Raw genomic sequence first — 23,224 nt, 5'->3', positions numbered from 1 at the left:
TTTACCAAAATAAAGATGACAACATCCAAAAAAGTGAAGCTCTAATATTAGAACATTAATTTGTAAGTCAAGACAAAACTATTCATAAATTTCTTGCAAAGTTGCTTATATACAGGATACAGTAAAAGGATCTACTTTAATTTTTAGGATTTTTTATTATAGAGATGCATCGCTTATGATGTTGTACCTTGTTGTTCTTGGTTCCAAAGATCAGAGGAATTGGAAAAAAATGTTTTCAAAAAGAATAAAATAGCAGCATATTTTTAATGAATGTACGGATTTTCTGGTAACAATTACGGTACGATTTATAAATCGTGCCTAACTATTAAAAGAATAACTATGCCAAGTTTGAAATCGACAGGATAATTCTAACATGTCTAAATAAACTATCAGAGCTATCCGTTACGGACGGACAGGCAGATCGATCAAAGTTATATAAAAAGTTCGCATTAAAAAAAGGATGACAACATCCATAAAAGCGAAGCACTGAAACGGTAGGACAAACGGACATTAACACTTGTATAGTTTCAGAACTGAATAATAATAATATAAATGTTGAAGAGTCAAAGCATAATTGTATTAAATTTGTTGAAAAACTGCTTGATACAGGATAATGTTTATAGACATACTTACATTTTCAGGACTTGATAATAGAGTTGCATCGCTTATTACATTATACTTTATTGTCACAGGTATCAATATACCAAAAATCAGATAAATCCGATGATTAGATCACATAAAAATTTGTTGTTAAAAATCGTACCTAATTACTAAAGGAATCACCATGCACAATTTGAAACAGATAGGACAATTCTAACATGCCTAAATTAACGAAAAAAGCTATCCGTTACAAATGGACGTACGGACGGACCGACCCTAATAATAGAAAAGCTTCGCTTTAAAAATGACACAAAAAGGAAAGTAATATTGGATAGTTGTAACGTCCATAGTGTCCAACTGTTAATAAACAAATGGTTAAATATATCCTTTGTATGCTCGTAAGGTTAATTACAAGGACACTCTCAAATTTATATTTGTAAGCTGTGGTAAAATCTTAATTTAGGAATAAATTATGATAGTTATTTATCGCATCGTATTAAAGACAGCTTTCAGAGACCGATTGCCCAGACTAACAAAACTGGTATTAATCTTTTATTTCCTTATTCGTGGAAAATTGTCTGTAACACGATGCTATACAAGATTCTATTCCATTGGATATTATTCAGTTTCGAAGCCACACTAGAAACGTTCTGTTAAAATCATCTAAAATGATCAGGTTTGCTCTTTTTGCTTTGGTCAGGTTTGGGTCTCTTTTAAAGGCAAAAATATCTTTCATCCACCTTCCCTCCTTTCATTCTTTAAAAAGTAACAGGAAGTATGTTTTCTCTGTAGATAAGAAACTCTATTGCCGATAAACCGATTTGGTTCTTCTTTACAATAATACTATCTAAAGGTACAGTTTAGGGTTTTAAGCTATTTCTGGGGAGAGTAAATAAATGCTCCACAATCAAAGCATTCCCCCACTAAAAAGGAAAATTACTGATTCTTTTTAAAACTAAAAATGATAATGTTGGGTTCAGTTGCTTACCCTCCCCCCCCCCCCTCCCTAAAGTTCTTCTTTATGACTCCAGAGGTGGATTCTTAAAAAAAATTTGCCCCACTAATCGCTTAGTGGGGCAAAATTGTTTTCATGAAAAATCCACCAAAATCACAAAAGGGTTATTACACCTCTGTATCCTGAAATCAAAAACATTTTTACTCTCCTGTGATAATAATTGTTACCCATTAAATACTGATACATTTCAAAAAAATTATATTTGAAAATCGTAACAAAAAGACAGTCCTTTGAACTTAATTATAATTGTTGTACATATATTTTATGAATTTAAACCATGGTAACTAGAATAGCCTCAGTCACACCAAAGTTCAGGATGAAAGGAATATTCTAATGAGCATTTTGAAAATGTTATTTGTTTGTACGTTTATATAAATTCAAAATTATGTGTCTGTTTGTCGGTCTGCATACAGTAAGATCTCGTAAACAGTTAGAACATTTGTTCTCTAAAGTTTTTAATAGGTTCATATGTCTATCTATTTATTCTTACTTATATCCAATAGTCTAGCAGATGGCCTATATTGCTGCTTAAAATAAAAAGCTACAATTTATATTAATCGTTGTATTCTTTGAATCAAATTTAGTTCTTAAATATTTGACAAGAAATAACCTATTCTTAATTAAACAGTAGAGGTAAAGTAAAAATCATGAAAATAATTGTATGTAATTGTTTAAAATCTAACACAAATTTTAGCTATATTTTGTAAACACCCAATTGTAGTAGGCCTACTTACTATAACAACCCAAATTTTTGGTGTTCGTATGGTTAAACGGAAGTTAAATTAAATTATTTTTGTTTGTTTGTCAGTATTTATCTTCTATTTTCTTAACTTTTTAGAACCACAAATATGATTCATTTTCTGGGTAAAGATTGATATACTCTCAAATAAGACATTTTTCCTTTTTGTCCTTCCCCAATTAATAATAAAAAGTTAGAATATTTTTCGTAGTTATGTTGGATATATAACTCTTTTGTGTAGTATGTATTGAAAAATGAAGGTAGAATTACTTTTTTGTAAACCACACATCAACATTTCCTTACTTTTTCTTAGAAAATTAGTTCATAGCCCCTTTTGTGGCCTTTACCCTTGTGGAGCTAACCTAATTTTATCCAACCAAATCTAACCTAAATCTAATTATAACACAAACTTTGTGCTGTAAGAAATTTTAAAAAAATGTAATATTTTTAATAAAGTAACATTATCTGTGTGTGTCTGTACCTAAAAATCTGGCTAACAGCTGAACCGATATGAATCTAGTTTACAATGGAGCTTTTCAGGTCGTGGGAAGGTTAAAACCAATTTTTTATTACTTTATCTTTTTACACTAAAATAAAAGATAGAGAAAATATTGGGTTTTGAAAAGTAAAGCTTAATTAGGGTTAGTCCGTTCGTCCGTCTGTAATGGAAAGCATATTTAAGCATATTTTCTGTTTATTTGAAAATTGACTGTAATTCAAATGATGATCCCTGTTACAATAAGGTACAAAAGCGTAGCAACTCTATGATCGTTATCAAAAAGTTCGTAAAACATATGATCTTTTTTTTAATTCATATGAAATAATCAAACCATGTTATTTTTGGGATAATGATTTCTAGGATAACAAGGTACAATATTTTGAGAAAAGTGCGATTCCAGTTCGGTCATAAACGTTTCGGGAAAGAAAAAGGGAAGGGGGAAGAAAATCTCTTCAAAAGAGATGGGAGAAAAGGGAAGAGATTTTCTTCCCCCCTTCCCTTTTTATATGACGTCACAGGAATCACACTTTTCAAAAGTGATACAAAATCGGGACAGATTGGGGTTTCTCCAATATTTAAGCGAAAGAACTCTGTAATCAAGAATGATCTTGACAGTATTTCAATTTTAAATTTAAATACTATTTGTATAGACTTTAAATATTCTGTAATATTAAGATAATATTTGATTGTCCTAATGTCTTATTAATTTGCTTTTTTTTATGGATGTTGCCATCCTTGTTTTATTGGTAAATTTTGACGGTTTTTGGACTGCTGCAAATCAACTTGTTCCCAACCTTTAATTCATTAACTTTAAAACTTCTATGAGATAGGTATTAATTGGGTTGTTAAAATATCATGTATTCAAGCTTTTCCACCATTTGATTATAATCTGCAGAAGGAGCAATTGATGAACTTGAACATCAATTTAAAACTTTGAGTTTAAGGGTATTTGCGTATATAAGCTGCACTATAGACATTATTGTTCTTGTCTTTTCTATTTCCAGGGATTACGAGGGATAAGACAATGGTCAATAAATTAATATGCATCCAAAATGATAGTAATGAAAGCACCCCTTCTTTAGATTGATTAGATCATTGGTTGAAAAGTTTGGGCATTTGTAGTTTAAAACCAACCAATCGAAATATAATACAAATTTTTGATCCATCGAGTAAGACATTGTGGTTTTTAAACTTTGGGTACCAGTGTAATTTTCAGTCCCATGTCCACCCCAACCCCTGACTTTTTTGTGTATAAAATGAAATTAATTTTTAATCATGTTGGTAAATATTTGATAACTTTTGGATTAAGTGCCGTCAATGAAATGACGTACACATACAGTTTAATTATTTTATTTATGGTCTTTTTAAAAGTTAAGTTTTTCTGTAATTAGAGGCAGTCCTTTAGTACGTTCGTAGGTCCGTTTAATAAATGAACTGTTTCAAAACTATTTTTTAATATCTATCTGAATTTTAGAAAACTTATTTCAAGGAAACAAGATATATTGTTATAAGCAAAGCATCTTTATAATCAAGTCCTAAAGAAGTTAGTATTTCCTTAAAGAAATTTTATAACAAGTTAACATACTAGTGTTTAGACATTTATATTTTTTAATTATGAGTTCTTACACTCTACAAGTGTTTATGTTGGTACGCCCACCATCTAATGTTAGAGCTTCTCTTTTATGGAGAGTGTCATCCTTGTTTTAACATGAATCGAAAAAAAAATATAATTCGATGTTTATATTTAGAATTATTATTGGCTGATCGGTTGATGAAATCTATCATTGTTATAGATTTAAGCTTTGTCTATGATTTTGATGGAAAAAAAGAAAAGCTTTCCGTTTGTGTTGAGATCACAAAAAAGGCTGGCCCCTTTGAATAAGCCCAGTGAGAATCGGTCCGTCCCTCCGCAACAATCTATAATATAAAGTAAAATGATGTCTATCCGTCCGTCCGTTCGTCTGAAGCTTAAGATCTCGGTAACCAATGAACCGATTGGATTCTACTCTTCAGGTTATATTTACCTATTGGTCCTGTGGTGTTTTCTTGAGGGGTGGGACATTATATTGCATTAAACATATTCTGTATTTATGCAAATATGTAATAATATTACATATACATTCATATTGTGCATACAATTCTGACACTCTACAAGTGTTAATGTTCGTTTGCCCTGCCGTCTAATCTTAGAGCTTCTCCTTCTGGAAGTTGTCATCCTCGTTACTCTTTGTGATTATCCCAAGACCAATCTCTATAATCAAGTTAAAAAATGTAAGTATGTCCATTTTCAGCATCCTTTAGTATCTTAATTTTGGGTTATATACATTTTGGGATTTATACTTTTTTTATTGTTTAGACTTTCAAATAATTTTTATAATTAGATGCGTTTATTTGTTAATGTTCGTTTGTCTTACGTTTTGATTTTATGTTTGTTGTTATCCTTGATTTTAACACCAAATTAAAGGTCAAACAATAAATAATTACAAAAACATTAAATATTAAAGAATTAATAGACTGGGAATAACCCAAGAAGGCTCCTATTTGACATACAAAATAAATTATTTATTGTGTTGTAATAAAAAAGTTTGTTTTATAAATGAGAAGTATATATATGATACTAATGAATTCTATAATATTTTGCTGCTAATCATTACAAACATATTTTGTTAACTTTTGTATTGATAACAAATTTCTAAACTTAAAAAACTTTTAAAGAATCTTAATTAGAAATTAAAGAATGTTAAATGAATGATTAATTAAAATGCAAGGTTTGACATTGAAACAACGATTTTAACATTTACGCCTGTGCTGACAACAGTCAAAAAATAGGTCTATTTTGATGAAATTAAATCAACATTCTGCTTAAAATGTTTTATGTTCGTAAGTTCTACCGTTTGATTTCAGAGCTTCGCTTTTATGGTTGTTGTCATTCTTGTTGTAATGTGTTTTAATGAAGTAATAAAAGCTAAAGAAGAATGCGTATTTAATTTTGAGTAAACTCAAACTTTCAATAAGGGATCGGCAGCCGCAAAATAATTTAATGAAATCCACTACTATATCCTTAACTAGCGCCTACGCCAGTAATGTTTACATTTTAAAAATCTGTTTGCCAAAAAATCCGCTAGGCGATTTCACTTAAGAGGGTGTTGGTACCCACACCCACAAAAAAAAATAAAGGATAAACCTGCCCTGTAAATTAGAATCATATAGCGAGATTCTTCAGTACTTATAAACAAACAGGCTTTGCTTTATTATAAGGATATTCATCTTCAAGATCAATCGTCTTTATAATAAGCAATATTCATGACCATGCACAGTAAAGACTTTCAGATAAAGGTAGTGCAATTAAAGATTTTGTTGGCTATAGAACGTGGTTGTGAAATCATGCACTTCATTAACAAGACTTAGTCCAGAGATACAAACGAAAATAAAACTTAATAGTGTATAGGGTTTTAAATAGGAAATCAAGAAAAAAGCATATTATTCATAGTTCCGGTTTAATGGCAGCTAGCTTGCGGCTTCATGGCAGCTTGTTTGCAGCTGCCGACCCACTAATTTTAAATTCCTAACTGTTACCGCCCTATTAATTAAATTTATTCTCTTACAAGAGACAAGTTTAAATACGTTCTAAAAAGCGAAGCTCAATTACAATTTAATGAAAAAAAAACAAGAATGACAACATTCATCAAAAAAGAGTCTTATCAAATCAATTATACAAACAAAAATATAAATATCACTTTACCACCAATATGCTTAATCGTATTATGTAGCATTATGTAATACAATATAAAGTTCATCAATAAAGAATTCTGTGTTAAAATAATTTTAATTGGACGCACTGAAAATGTTTACAGAGTAAGTAGCAAAACATCATACCCTAAATATAAAAAGCATAAAATTAATTAAATCCTTTAAGTCTTTTTGTTGGTTTTAGGCTATTATCTGCCACCTCCTTCCTTTTTAAGAAATATTAGCCTTTATTAGAAGCTAGGGGCCAAGCTACTAATAATTGAATATGGGGAATAAACAGACATTGAGAAATCAGGTAGCGTGGAAATGCAATCCCTTTCAATCATAATTTATGTATACAATTTAATCTATCTATCTATCTATCTATCTATATATCTATCTATCTATCTATCTATATATCTATCTATCTATCTATCTATCTATCTATCTATCTATCTATATATCTATCTATCTATCTATCTATCTATCTATCTATCTATCTATCTATCTATCTATCTATCTATCTATCTATCTATCTATCTATCTATCTATCTATCTATCTATCTATCTATCTATCTATCTATCTATCTATCTATCTATCTATCTATCTATCTATCTATCTATCTATCTATCTATCTATCTATCTATCTATCTATCTATCTATCTATCTATCTATCTATCTATCTATCTATCTATCTATCTATCTATCTATCTATCTATCTAACTATCTATCTATCTATCTATCTATCTATCTATCTATCTATCTATCTATCTATCTATCTGTGGTTCTGCAAAAATACATATATAGGAAATAAATTACACCTAAATTAGACTAAGAAACAAATTTTTAGGGTGTATAGTTTTACAAATGTATCAGACCATATCAAAGTAGATACAAACATATGTATATAGTATTATATTAGAATTTATTAAGTGTTGTTTTCAAAGATTTGTAAATTTTATGGTTGAATCGAAAATTTAGGTTGCAAAAATGTCGCAGTAATATTTTTGTACCTATATAAATTAGTCTAAAAATTGCATCGATGGAGGGGACATCGGCCTATATATTATACTGGTCCCGAAAGTTTTATAAAAAAAAATTTTGAACAACTTTATTAATGGTAAATAATTTGTGATTATCGTTAGGGATGTAAATAATTTTATCAGACATTAACCTATCTCTTTGAATTCATGCATATTATGTTTGGATTTTAATATTATCTTTCTAAAAATTCGACATACAGTATAAACCAGGTTTGTTCTGTTCGATTAAAAAAATATTTGCTTCAACCCTAATGTCAACGTTCTGTTATCAATGTCAACCATCAATACCATGTACATTGTACATTGTACATGTGTTAAGCAAGGCTTTTCTACAAGGTAGGTTTCGTAAAAGTATGTTAACCTCACTAACTAAATCTATTTATTTTAAAAATAATCAAGTTTTTCACATTATATTAAACATGTAAAACCATTAATTGATTAAATAAAAAATTCACCGTTCTGGCGGACACAGCACGCCATAAACCCTTGAAACCCTTGCTGGATCAGCCAGGTACAAAGCAAAACTTAAATCAACTAAATAGCTGATTATACTAATATAGTCCAAAATAGAAAAAAGAGCAAAATTAATTGTTTTAGCTTCGCTTTTAATATTGATTTTACCCTTTTTTGATTTATATATGTATATTAATACTTTGATAAAACAACAATAACATCAATTTGGCAACATCATGGCATTGAAATTTTAGAAGAAAAAATTCCATATTTCCCCACACTCAAATCATGATTATTTCCTGACAAAAAATTGCTTTTTTTGCTACTCCATCTCTACGTATTAAAAATACGAGTTGCTAGGCCCATTGGTGGGGTTGTTGGAGGTAAGTAAACCCTCGTCCACCCCTCTGCCGGCACTATAAAATATTTGTTTTGTATTTCAATTTTAGGGACGATATTTGTTGGGAGGATGGTGTTACTTTTTTACTGCTAAACGTTTTTTGAAAGCTTCTTATAGTTCAAGTAAGAGTTTATTTTACACATTTTGTGGGGTTATCTTTACCCTCCACGTCCCTGTTATATTGTAAATACTTTATTTTAATTCCATATAATCTGCTAATTTGGGATAAATTTACTCATGCATATAAGAGTAGCTAAAATTGTTCTAGGGATTTTTAATGGCAATATTAACAGTAGAATTAAAATTTAAATAATGGTAACAAAGAGGAATAGTTTCATGGCTAAAAGACTTTAGAAATTGTCCTAAAGATGTTAAATTTATAATAAGAAGTCCCATTTATGGATTTAGAATGTACGTGGATATTATGACAGGATAAAATGTCGTTCATGTATGTTGCTATTTCTCTTGTCATTTATTGGTCAGTTATTAAATGCAATAAGAAGGGTGGGGATGGGGTAAAGGGGGGATGGAGAAGATCGTTATTTTAGCCCGCTTCAAGTTTCACTTTATTACATGATAGTACATGATTAACCTTTAGGAGTAATGTTCTTTATGTCTAAAGCTAAAGAAACAGCTGGTCCGAATTGGTTGAACTTTTCAAGGAAGCTTTATATATGTCTGTGGTGGTTTTATGCTACTTCATGACCTCCTAAAATAGTTTTTTGCATTAAGAAGGTTTTCATTTTACTAACATAACAAAGAAAAGACAAAACTGTATTAATTTGACATCTAAGTAAATTTATTAAATCTATTATGAAATGTAAGCCACTTATTAGTTTAGTTTAGTTTAGTTTAGTTTAGTTTAGTTTAGTTTAGTTTAGTTTAGTTTAGTTTAGTGTGTGGAGCCGACAACATCTCTCTCTCCAGCCCTAATTGTGTTTAATGTACTAGTCGTACAACTCACCCCCACACTTTACTAGTTCCCCCTTACCCTTCGCCCGTGGTCACTCCGCGATTGTGTGTAAAGGGAAGATATGGTAGCCTAGGGCAACTCGCATCTAGTTCTGGCACCATATTTACACCGCCGTTTAGGTCAATTGGCAGTGTAAACCGCTAACGCTATCCTTATCATTAACGTTATAAACATTAAGTGAATTAAATATTAAACTATTAATTTTCCGCTATTTCTTCACTAATCTTGGCCACTGTATTAAGGGCCAAAATCCGTGCTGTCACCCCATTGGTCAACCCGCAGTGACGCCTTCTGCTATTGGTTACAACAAACTATACACGTCATCCATTAGCCGCCGTCATCACCAAACCATACCAAGAATATAAACAAACTTCTAACAACTCATCAACAACAGGATGGCTTCAAACTTTGATTCCAGTCCTGACTTTTGGAAAAAAATGGATAAAATGCTAACGAAGAGATTTGAGGAATACGATGACAAAACAGCGAAGGTACGTCACAAAGAAGTTTTCGATAAATTCTCCAAGCAAAATGAAGAAATAGAAGCGGTAAAAAGTCAATTTAATAGTTTAAATGAGAAATTGGAAAACATTGATAGCTTTAAAAACGCAGAATTATCAGCGTTGACTTTAAAAACGTTAAAGGATAGTATCGCGGCTCTTGAGACTAAAGTACATACGTTAAATATGGATAACATAAATTACAAGAAGTTCCAATATTTTCAGAACTCCTGTAGGGAACAACGATCCCGCAGCTGGTCCTGCAGAATCTCGGGATACCAGGCGCCTCACAGCCGGGAGAGAATCACCATGTACCACATCTACACCTCCATAATCCTACCAGCCCTACAGATAGCGCGGAAAAACGGCCTTATCGACTACATCCCCCAACACTGGGGGGATGTAGTTGAATACGCGCACTATCTGCCGCATTCGCCAGCCAAGAAGGAGATACCGGTCGCCATCTTCAGGTTTCACAGTAGGATCTTCCTCACAGCGTTTATGATATCCAAACGCACTGTGATGGACAACTACGCTGCCAACTTAAACAAATATAAATCAACCAACCAGAGCCTGTCACCCGCACCCTTCTACCCTGGACGCCAGCTGAAGATTCAATATGACGCAACGAAACTCAATAAGTCCGTACAGACTTACCTTCATTCAACTAAACTGGTTGCCCGCACAAAAATAGCCTCAGAGACAGTGGCGTTCCAATTGAAGGCCGGAACAAAATGGTTTAAAGTCCTAAACCCATATGGAGAAACACTCGTGGAGATGACAAGACCCATCCCGGGCGCAGATTATCTGTTCAGCAGAGAAGAAGCCCCGCCACTGGTCAAGTTCAACAAGCTCCCGTACGCCCACAGAGATTCATTCTTCAGAAATACCAACATCTGCAACCCCTTGATGAGTGAGGACGACTTTGAGGACAACAATAACCCACCCCCGCCACAGCTCAACAACGACGAGGAGTTTCCGCCAATGAGTCCAACAAACGAAGGAGGAGCCCAGGCAGCCACAGCGAGTCCAGCCAGCCAAGGAGCCGCAGCGAGAACGAGTGCAGCGGCCGAGAGCGAGTTCGAGCCCCCAAAATCACAGCCAGCACAGCAGAAAGTTCAGCCAGTCAGAAACGCCAAAAAAACAGTAAGATAAAATAGCTTAGACTTAAAATCTATAGATAGTACCTAGTTATCTAGCTACCTAGTTATAAAGGCAACATAAAATGATTAATCTGGCTACCATCAAAATCAAATTATTATTATCACTGCTAATTTAGTTTAACGTTATCGTTATCGTTATCGCCGCCAAAAAGGAAAGCTATCAAACGTATGAATCATTACATTTCACATGCTATGATTAATATTAATTCTTAAAATTATTTGTACATCATATATCAGTATGTAATTAAAATTAATCAAAACTCTCAAATTACTTAATCTCAATCAACTACCCATGTACACACAATTCTTTCCTAAAAATTATTTAAGGGTAGGAACTAGTAAAGTAGTGGAGGGCTCATTTATTGACACCCTTCACTAATGTTTTATTCTCGCAACCCATATTGTAAATATAAACTATTTTATTATGTATTTTATTCGCTAATTTATACTTTTTTTCAGTTGTTCCCACCTAGCGAGTTTCGTGCTAATCCTCCTGCGCTAAATCCAGACCTTGAACCTACCTCCAACAAACCTCCCTAATGGATTAGATGAACAGGTACCGAATGACTTAAATCTTAACCCGTTATATGACTTACTTAATCCCTTACATGGCAATAACTTCGAAGGTTTAGAAGAAGAATTTAATATTAATTGTACCTATCTAACAGAAAATGCAGCAATAAGTAAATTAAAATCATTTAAAGAGCAACTAATAATCCTATTAAGTATTAACTGTCAGAGTATCCACGCAAAATATAACGAGATTCTTGGTTGTATTGATAAACTTCAGGTATAATGCCCACAATGCTTGCGTGTCAGGAATTGTGGGTTAATACCGAAGCAAATCTTGACGTTTTTAATGTAGAAGGATACAATTGGCACACTAATCTTAGAAAGCATCAACGGGGGGGAGGGGTTGGGATACTTATTCAAAAACAATATAAAGTAGACAGGTTGTTTGAAAGGATCTCATTTAAAGAAAGGATATGCGAAAGCATATGCCTTAAAGTTTCTCTCAATGGCTTCAAGTTCGTTGTCCTGAATACGTACAGGCCTCCGAATCAATCTAATGACGAAATCGAACAATTCTTTGACACATACCTAGAACTACTCGATAGGATATTTGCACTTGACCTTCCCTTTTTCATTGTTGGTGACATTAATCTTGATTTGCTTAAACTTAATGACATCAATAGTCACAGTATGCGTCTTGTTGAAGCACTAAACTTTAATGGGGTCTTAAACACAATAACTAAAGCCACAAGAATAACAAGAACAAGTGCCACACTAATAGATATTTTTGGCGTAGGTAATTTCATCCAAAATTTAATGCTTTCTTGTGTTTTAACTTCTCAGATATCGGACCACTTAATGCTGGTCAATGCTTTCAGGATTAATGGTGGAAAAAAACCTACACAACCTGATTTCTACGAAAAAAGGATGATGGGTGATGACAACATTAATTCATTAAATGAAGCATTGTACAGTACTGACTGGTCAGATGTCTTAAATAAAGATAACGCCAACGCTGCTTATGATATTTTTATAAAAAAATTCCTTGAGTTGTACAATACCTTATGCCCTGTCGTTCGGATTAGAAAAAACAAAAAAACTACACCCCTGCAAAAATTCATGACACCACACCTCTTGAGAATGCGTGAACATAAACACGCCTTGCATGACAACTTCCTTAGAGAACGAACGAGAGAAAGCGAGGCAGTGTACAACTCATATAGGAACAGTTACAACAGAAATGTAAGGAAAGCTAAACTTGATTATTATAGACTTAATATTAGGAATTGTGGGGGGGACAGCAAGAAACTTTGGAAATGCTTAAAAGAAATGCTAGGCTTTGATCAGAAGGCAGCTGAGTGCTCATATTTGGAAGTTGGGGATAGGAAAATTGAGGGTGACCAAGCCATCGCAAACGAATTTAATAGATTTTTTTGTAACCTTGGAACTTCACTAAAACCTGAGATCCCAACAACAAACAAACATTTTTCTGAGTACCTCCCACCCCCAATCCAAGATTCACTTTTCTTTGAACCTCTTTACCCATTTAAAGTCATAAACTTAATCAGAAATATTAAACCAAAAAAAAGTACCGACGCAAATGATGTATCAATGTTTATACTTTCAAAATGTGCGGATGTGATAGCACAACCCCTCTGTCACTGTTATAACTTATCCCTCCAAACCGGTACTTTCCCCTCCAGCATGAAGGTTTCCAAGGTTATAGTTTTACACAAATCAGGATCACTCAATCAGACTGACAACCATCGTGGTGTCAGTCTGATTGATAATTTCTCCAAACCGCTGGAGAAACATGTATGTGATAGCTTGGTCAACTTCTTAGACGAAAGAAATTTTTTCAACGCACGTCAATTTGGGTTTAGGAGGGGGGTTTCAACCTATCATAACATCCTAGACCTTTCAAATATGATCACAAAGTGCCTAAGTCGAAACAATTCCTGTTTATCCATATTTTTGGATATCAGGAAATGTTTCGACATGATAAATAGAGAAGTGTTATTTGAAAAACTTAGGAACGCAGGGATTAGGGGATTACCGTTGAGTTGGTTCGTTAGTTATTATAGTAATCGCACGCAGAAAGTTTTTTTTAGGGGTGTGTTTTCAACTTTGGAAAGTATTATCATTGGCGTACTCCAGGGGTCAGTTTTGGGACCAATATTGTTTTTGATTTTTATAAACGATCTAATTAATATAGATCCAAATGTAATAATCAACCTTTTTGCAGATGATGCTCTCTCCTACCTGGAGAAAGAATCACTTGCCGAACTTATTGAGCTTGCCAAAGATATAGTCCCAAAACTGACTACCTGGTACAGTTCAAACCAATTATTGATTCATCCTTTAAAAACCAAGTGTATGATTTTCACTTCTCCTAGAGAACAACTCACCCCCGAAGAATCTTTAATTAAGTCTGAATTCAACGTCTTTGTAAATATGAATAACATAGGGGAAAACACACCAGAAAAAATCACTAAATTAGATCTTGTAACTGATGCAAATGAAGGGTCTATCAAGCATTTGGGTGTTCTGTTGGATACAAAATTAAAATATACCTATCATTTAAAAAAAGTATATGCAAAAATTTCCAAAATAATTTATTCAATGCGTATAATGCGCCATTTTCTTGACAAAAAACATCTGAGAATTTTGTATTCATCATACATCAAAAGTAATATTGAGTATTGCTGCATTCTTTTTACTGCATGTCCACAATATTTATTGAATCCGATTATTAAGATTCAAAAGTCTGCAATAAGAATAATCGAAAACCTACCTAGTAGAGCCCACACGGCTGAATATTTCAAAAGCAACTCAATCTTACCTTTTGACTTACTCATAAAATATAACGTCTGCAAATTTATGTTCAAATATCAGAATGGCCTCCAGCCGGAAATATTTAACAATACCTGGGAGTTCTCCAGAGATCGACACAGGTATAACATGAGAAACGCAAATAATTTTGCCTACGCACAAGGAGGAAGCAGAAATTTTCTATTAAACGCACCTTTTCACGCTTTTCCAACTATCTTCAACAATCTTCCAAATAACATAAAACAAATTGAAAATGAGAAGGAGTTTGATAGAAAATGCCATACTTTCTTCTTAAACCAAATAGAGTTTGCATAAGTTATAATGAGAAAGTCCGATGCTTAAATAATAAATATTAATTTGTTAACTAACAACAAAAAACTCTTTATTCTATTAACACAAACGTTTTAATGATTTTAATGTTTTATCGTCTTTTATCGTCTTTTAATCCGCTTTATCTTCTTATCCTTTACTTTTAACTTTGAATCCTTTAGATCTATCTAAGAATCAAATCATTGGGCAAGAAACATGGAATGTTCGCCCGATATATCAGGGAGGGAGGGAGGGGATGCTTAATAACTCGTAACTTTTCAATTTTAAACCTAACTCAACATCAAGAATCTAGGCATAAAGCCTGGAAGGCTTGCCTAAATATACAAGGGGGGGGAGGAAAGTAGTAAGAAAGTAGTAAGAAGTATAGAAAGGATGGGTGTTTATTACTTTTATTGTCTTCCTACATATACATAGCATAGTTATAGAGCAGCTTTGACGTACGTCAAATAAGAAATATCAATTAGGAGGCACAAAATCTCAAAATTTTCTTATTTTTATTAGTAAAAACACTGCATAATTTATGTATTAATATTAATTGTGGAAATATTAAACTGGTTAACTTGTTAAGACTCGATGTTAGTAGAGTTATTCAATAAAGGCGTATACAGGGATGAGTCAAGTGTAGATAATCTCGTCACTTTATATGTGCTGGAAATTGCAACATTTTATTGTCATTAACTGTACGTGTTCTTGTCTCTATGTCTCTATCCCTCACTAATTCCATGTAAATTAAGCATTGGTCAAATAAATATAAACATTTCTTCTTTTTTAGAACATGGAATTAACAGATGGTGAAGATACTGGAGGAGCTGTGGAGGGCAGATAAGGTAGGTCTAGTTGGGCTAGCAGGACATGTACTCGACTCCCACCTCCGTATATCGGGAACATAGTTGTTCACAGAGAACAGCCGCAATCTTGATATGCCGCAGGCGGAGTAGACTGCGAAAGTGGCCGGCGAGTCCTTGAGGTCGGTTCAAAAATAAATATTGATCAAAGAAACACACATGGTCATGTAGGGCCATCACTTCTTTAAAGAAATTTGAATTTTCATCAAGCTGCCACAGCAGAGTGACAAGCTTTTCCCTGACGCTTCGAAAGCGCAGTGCTAAATCGACCCAAGGGCCAGCCACTGCAGCGGTACATGCTCTCCGAATCCGGCTGGACATACTGAGGCTGCCACCCGCAGCACTTCCGGTGTCAATATCACGAATAACTTTCAAATCTTAATTCAAAATCTTAACTTTATGTTTATCTTCGTTTTACTTTCTTAACAAATCTCAAACTTAATATAACGAATAAAGTCTTAAGTCTTGTCTATCCCGTAGAATTTTAGAATTTATAACACACAAAATCAAAGCTAAACTATAACTAAAGCTATAGAAGTACGATATTTAGATATTTAAATATTTTAAGCCAATTGTACCCTAACCAAACTAGAAACTTTCGTGTTTTCATTTCTGTAAGCCGATGTAACCAAGAAGCGAAGTTTTTCGAACATGGATACATTGGTAAAACATTTTCAAAATCATTAATTGCTCTTAGGTAACTAAATACATAGGTACAAAATCTTTTCTAAGTATTTCAAGACAAAGCAACTTTAATTTCAATAGACATCCTTTTCTTTTCTCTTCGTTTTTTCTTTTCACAACTTCTTATTTACTTCTTATTTATTTATTTTCTCAAAGCACGTTTTCCATATAATAATGTTAACGTCCTTGTTAACATCTCAATCTGATGTTTATCTAAGCCTTAATCCGTCAATTGCCACAGGGATGTAAGGATTTGTCGGGGAGGAAATAAGTCATTGGGTACCTACGGAAATGGGATGCTATATCCCATGGATATAAAATAACATTAACGTGTAAAATCAACTAATCTAGGGAAAAGTTGGGTGGGTCAAGGAAAAGGTCTAGAACGGGAAAAGAAGCGTGGAGAAATCCCACGACATCCGTAATTTAATTGTATGGATCTCATTCTTGGAGACCCCGAAATAAGCAAGGTGGAACGGTCGTTAAGGGTATTATTAGCGAATATTATAGTATTTTATCTTACTGTATGTAATCAATATTCATGCAAAAATCCTATTATAAGCTATGTCATGACTTGGTAAGCACTGCAAAGACACCTCGCAGTTCAACAACCCTGAAGGGTTAAGCCATCCACTCGTGACACAGCTGCTCAGTGTTCATAATTATAAACTTGTAATCATATATTTAAAATGTATGTGAATATAGGAGCGGACGAAATATTCAATACAGCCCTGAGCTGGTCATACTTAACTTATTATTATTGTCATATATAATAAAAACTGATACATTTACCATTTACTACATCCCTGAAATCCTATCATTGTAATAGATAATATATATATATATATGCATTCTATTTCAGCCAGAAACATTATTATATAACTGCAATCTATTTCAGGATGAAACCTTAGTAAACCATTGTAAACTTAATCAGTAACTCGCCCTAATTGTATGCACCTTAGGAAAATAAATCTTATCTTATCTTATCTTATCTTATTACACGGATGTATAACAGTAGATTGGTTCTAGAAACATTAGTTTAGAATAATTACAGTTAATTTACAATTTTCGCTGGATGATTTTTTTACTGTCTTTTTAGTGTGACAGAATGACAATAAGAACCATTTAAAGCAACAATGGTACATCATAATATAAAAGTGTTCCCCCTACTTCGCGGATTTTTATGAAATTATAGTGGTAAAATCAAGTTAAGTTTTACAATATGTTACTCCATATTTGCTTATTATTTTCTTTTTTGGGGGTGTCTAGCCTCCCTCTAGTAATAATCTCTAAACCACATCAGGACCAGTATTATGTATATTCTTTTAAAAGAATAAACTTTTCTGTCTAGCGGTTTCTGAGATCTTAAGCTTCTGACAGATTGACGGACAGCAGACGGACGGACAGACGGACAGATATTCTTCTACTTAGTAATATAGAGGGTAAAAATTGATAGAATTGAAATTTACAACAATCTAAAATATCAATATATATTTTGGTTATTTTGCTGTTTTAAAGGAATACTTATTACTAAGATTGTTTTAAGATTTTTGAGATAAAATTATTTTAATATGCAACTCATATTTAGTTTACTCTTTGCTATCACCATGTCAAGTGCTAAAAATTTGGGAGTGTAGGTTATAGGGTTGAATTAACATAAATATAAAATAAAGGTTGTAGGAGTGAGTCTACTCTTTAAGATAGTTAGTTCGTCTTTTTTTAGAAAAATAGAGCTTACTTTGCTGTTACAAAAAGAGGGCTAATTTTGTGAAGATTTCTCATCTGCAATGTTTTTGGCAATGATAAAATCTCTTTTATTGGCTTAATAATAAAACTCGAATTAGATTTGTAATTCGACCTAAAAATGTTATCTACAAATATTTGAACAAATAGATGTATTTAAAGTTATAAATTGAGTCTTTCCTTTGATTTTCCGTCTTTTATCTTTGTGGATTATAGATAATTATAGGGAACCGCATGATATTGAGCCAAATTCTTAATGACAATCAAATTTATCTATTTGTTCTTAGAAATAAACAAGGATGACAACATCCATAAAAACGAAGCACTGAAACTGTAGGACAAACGGACATTAACACTTTTATAGTGTCAGAACTGAATAATCAGAATATAAATGTATAAGAGTTGAAGCAAAATTGTAAGTGTAAATTTGTTGAAAACTGCTTGATACAGGATAACGTTTATGGACATACTTACATTTTTAGGACTTGATTATAGAGTTGCTTCGCTTGAAACATTATACTTTGTTGTCCCAGGAATAAAAATACCAAAATCAAAACAATCGGATGATTAGATCACAAAAAATTGTTTTTAAAAAAGTAAAAAGAATCAACATGTTTAAAATGGACGTACGGACATTCTTGTAAATCGTACCTAACTACTAAAGGAATCACCATGCAAAGTTTAAAATCGATAGGACAATTCTAACATGCCTAAATTAACTAAAAAAGCTATCCGTTTGTGACGGACTGACGGAGGGACCGACCCTAATTATAGAAAAACTTCGCTTTTAATAAATAAACACTAATTTCAGAGATGTCGTGATTTTGTGTTAATTTTACAAGTTCTCCAAAATGTTTTACTTGCAAGCTTTCGTGCTTGTCCTTTTCATACAGAAAAATTCTGCTTTTTTTATTCCAATTCCCCAGGTACTTTTTACACTCTTTTTTCCACTATGGCTTCGAAACCGATTAATATCCTATGGATTAGAACCGGTTCTCAGCCATACTGAAAACTAATGTACAGCATCGTATAACAGACAATTTTCGGTACACCGACAAACCTCCTAAAGGGACAAAAGTCCTAATGCGACAAACGTCCTAAACCTCATAATGCGACATACATCCTAGTGCAACAAACCTCCTAAACGACATACCCCCTAATGCGACAAACCACCTAAAGGGACAAACATCCTAATGCGACATTTCTTAAGTAAAACGTCCTAAAATTTTTCAAAAGTTAAAAAATAAAAAAAATCTTCCAAAATTTGAGGACAAAATCCACCACTGCTGTTAAAAAAGTTGAACAATAAAATCCAATATGGCGATAAAACATACAGGGACGAAATTCAAAACCGAAATTTCTTTCTTGAATAACTTTGTCCACAGGGTGAAATTTAAAAATCCGTCCGACAGTTTTCCCAAAGTCGGTGTTGGCTACCCAACGGCATGGTTTCGAACCCGATACAACCTTGCATTAAAAATATCGACCCTTACCTCACACTTAATAAATGTGATATCACTTGAAAAGTTTTTTGGGGGTTTTACTTAAAAGATGTCGCATAAGGAGGTTTGTCGTTTAGGAGGTTTGTCGCTTAGGACGTTTGTCGTTTAGGAGGTTTGTTGGATTAGGATGTTTGTCACATTAGGACGTTTGTCGTAGTAGGACGTTTGTCGGTGTACCCAATTTTCTACGAAGTTTAAAATAAATATCAGAAAATTAATACCAGTTTTGTTCGCTCGGGCCTTCGGTCCCTCGAAGTTAACAAAACTGGTTTTGATCCTATTATTTTTCTTTCATTTTAATATCCGCGGAAATCTGACTTTTATAACGATGAATAACTTGTTTAAAAATCAGGGAGGGAGGAAACATCGGACAATAAGTTACACCGGTAAGTGTTATTACCATGATTTCTTATTCGTTGGCACAAAAACTTTAATTTGGTTTGTTGGTTCCAAGTTAATTTCATCCAATGATATAATCTACAGAATGGGAAACATTTTATCATCACATGGGATGCATTTGCATATATATATTTATCGTCCATTATCTTATATAATAAAAATTGTTTTATAAAGAAAATTTCTTTTGAGGATCCTCGAAACCTGAGGTGAGTCTTTAAAAAATATTGCCTCACTAAACTCATTAAGGCTTACTATAAATTTAGAGGGGATAATTTTGTCTCACTAAAATTCTAGTGAGGCAAACTGATTTAAGTGAGGCAAAATTTTTTTGAGAATTCACCGCTGGTTAAAAATTTTCTCTAGCTTCCATATTATAACGAGAAAAAATGAGTGGACATATTTATTTGTCCGCCTAAAGCGTCTCCATTAAAATGGCAAAAAACATGCTGCGATCAATAATAAGTTTTTCTAAAAATTAAGGACCTATAAAATAATTGTTAAGAAAGGGGGAAAGAGGTAAAACGGAAATACAACTTTTGGAGTAGAAGTTTAAAATTCCGCACAAAAGTGCCAAAATCTTTTACACCCAAAATATTTAAAGAGGAAATTTCATGGGGGGGGAGGGGGTGGGAAGCAATATTTTAACAAAATTCATGTTTGATTGGGGAGGTTAATTACTTCCATTCTCCTCCCCGTTTCCCTTCTTATGGAAAACTTTGGCCGATTGGTAAATTGGATAGCTCAAACATAGAGTAGCTACGCTACTAAAAGGGCAAAGGGTTAAGATTAAGCGAAATTAAGTATAATTCTTTAAATGCATTACTAAAAAAACAGATTAGACAATCAAAATATTAAAAATAATCCGTCTATAATTGTAAAAGCTATAAAAGTTCTAGCTTCATTGTTTATTGATATATTTCAAAATATACCAATAATTTATTTTAAAAATGTTTTTACTTGATAAATATTAAAACTTTACCATACATTTTTCTTTTACTCTTAGAGTATAAATTGCAGCTCTAATCAACAACTGAATTAATCCAAAAAATATTATGTAACAGACAGACAGCCAGCTTGACTGACGGACAAACAGTCACATATACCATACGTTATAGAGTAGCTTTGCTACTAGTAATATTTAAGACTGAGATTTAGAACAAATCAAAGGCTTAATTTTATCTTTAAATTATTAGGCCAAATCTGTATTACCGTTAAGGCTTATTATAAATTTAAAACAGATTAATAGTGAGTCTGTATTCAACTTCAAATAGTTCAATATTGCCCTTAAATAGAATGAAATTGAAAGCTTAATTTATTTAATTCAAGATTTATTAAAAAAAACCTCAACTTCTTAAAAGCACCGAACAGCAAAGCACGAATATTTTGGAGTCAGTATACTTTACTGTTCATCCCTGGTAATGATCAAATTTATTCGTGGAAATTTGGGACAAAATTTTTCAGGAACACAGGGCTAGGACAATGGACGATTAATTCCCCTCCGCCCCCTCATGATTCGTGAATGCGAAGGCAAGGGTAGATTTAGTTGTTCTTATCTCAGATGATACTTTTTATTTTCTAGCCAGGAGCTGCCGTGAGATATATCCAGCAAAAACCAGTCAAATATTGGGCTCTACATCAAGCAGTCAATAAGGACAGCTATTTCAAGTAAGAATCCGATTTGTTTATTTATTTTACTGATCTGTTCATATCTGCTAAATGCAAGCTACTTCTGGACCGTAAAGAAATTTTATCGAAATGAAATGCAATAATTTCAACATTATCATGAAAAGCAAAAGTGTAATGGAATATTCTTTTAACACAACCAATAAAACTTTAAATATCCTTTTTCTTGTCCATGCTACTCATTTATATGAAAGTGCTTATTATAGTGGGTGGCTTATTATGAAACAACTACCAAAACTCTAGACCAGGGTGATGTAATAATTGAGTAGTTTCCACGAGTGTGGGTCAGCTTGTAATGTAATATAGAATACACTCAGCTGTGTGCGAAGCTTACCTATCTAGGATTGGCCAAATAATTATCACTTCCAATATCCGTGTACTTTTGAATCAAAAAAAACATCAGAGAATCAGGGCTACATTGTTTATTCATACATGACATAAATAAATTTGATTATAATTAAATGTTGGATGACTTCATGGAATTACCCCCAATAACTCAAGCTATCCCTGTATGACATGTACAATATCATTCAAAAGCCTAACCTAGCCTACAACATAAGTGCTAAATAACATCAAGGTGCAATTCTCATTACATTAGAAATATGATCAAATAACTTTAATTTATTTTGTAGACCCTCTCACTCTCCCCAGTATTGGCTGAGTGACAGCTATGGTGCCCCTGTGTCACCACCAATAGGAAAGTTTTCATACAATCCAAAGAATAAAAGTAAAATATACTGATTGTAGTGACCTCAAATTTGCATACTCAAACAATAGGTTGAAAACTGTAAGTTCCTTATTGCCTGTAGATTAAGTAATTATTTTTTTTCAAAAGAAGTTTGTAAAGTTTAAACTTTCCATTTAATCAAAATATTTTCTACATTGTATGACAACTTAAACTTTAAAGGCCCAACTCTAACAGTGAGGCCACCATATGCAACTAAACCTACAGCCAGGGAGTCCAATACTTAAATTTGGATGTATTTATATTTAATTTTTTTTTGTGTGTTTTTACAATTAATCAAACAATACAAAAATTCATGCAACAATATTTGTGGAAAGAATTTAATTTATTTAATTTCAAACCTTCTTGTCTATAATACAAAGTAGAACGATGTCTGTCTGTCTGTTTGTCTGTCTGTTTGTCTGTCTGTTTGTCTGTCTGTTTGTTTGTCTGTTTGTAGCGAAGGATCTCGCTAACCGCTGAACCGATCGGTTTCTCCTTTACAGGGTAGCTTCTCATAAGTCCCGGGAAGGTTTATAACTATTTTTTTGGGGGGTGGGACAACCCGAACCCCCCCAAAAATGAAAAATACCCCCACCTCAAAAAAAAAAGCCCCTAGAGGCTAGGGGCGAAGCCGCTAGTTATAAATAAAGTATTGGACAAAAAAGGCCTTCATGGACGCCAGCTACATCTCGCCCTAATTATCTTTCAACTACATCAAAGTAAGAAATTATTATAATGGAGGGAGGGGACAAATTTTTATAATATAGTTTTCTTATCCGTTAACCTAACAACTTTGGGGACTTTTATTAAATTTTGATTAATTAGTTCATTAAGTTGAGTGTCCTCTAGTT

The 23,224-nt window shown here is 32.9% G+C and overlaps 2 protein-coding genes across 2 annotated transcripts; both read left to right on the top strand.

The window, feature by feature from the left end:
- Positions 1-9,341: 9,341 nt before the first annotated feature.
- Positions 9,342-11,879, top strand: LOC145324310 (uncharacterized). The gene is made up of 2 exons (XM_080166926.1): positions 9,342-9,943; positions 10,178-11,879. The coding sequence occupies exons 1-2, from the start codon at positions 9,848-9,850 to the stop codon at positions 11,105-11,107; spliced, it is 1,026 nt and encodes a 341-aa protein (XP_080023052.1). The 5' UTR covers positions 9,342-9,847; the 3' UTR covers positions 11,108-11,879.
- A 6,992-nt stretch (positions 11,880-18,871) lies between these two features.
- On the top strand, positions 18,872-22,618 carry LOC145324539 (uncharacterized). Its single transcript, XM_080167124.1, has 4 exons — positions 18,872-18,988; positions 21,543-21,628; positions 22,279-22,373; positions 22,554-22,618. The coding sequence occupies exons 1-4, from the start codon at positions 18,914-18,916 to the stop codon at positions 22,616-22,618; spliced, it is 321 nt and encodes a 106-aa protein (XP_080023250.1). The 5' UTR covers positions 18,872-18,913.
- Positions 22,619-23,224: the final 606 nt, after the last annotated feature.

The sequence above is a fragment of the Acartia tonsa genome, chromosome 7 (genome assembly GCF_053477335.1).
Source record: "Acartia tonsa isolate MP-2025a chromosome 7, ASM5347733v1, whole genome shotgun sequence".
Lineage (NCBI taxonomy): Eukaryota > Metazoa > Arthropoda > Copepoda > Calanoida > Acartiidae > Acartia > Acartia tonsa.
This window is presented reverse-complemented; position numbering and strand designations above follow the sequence as displayed.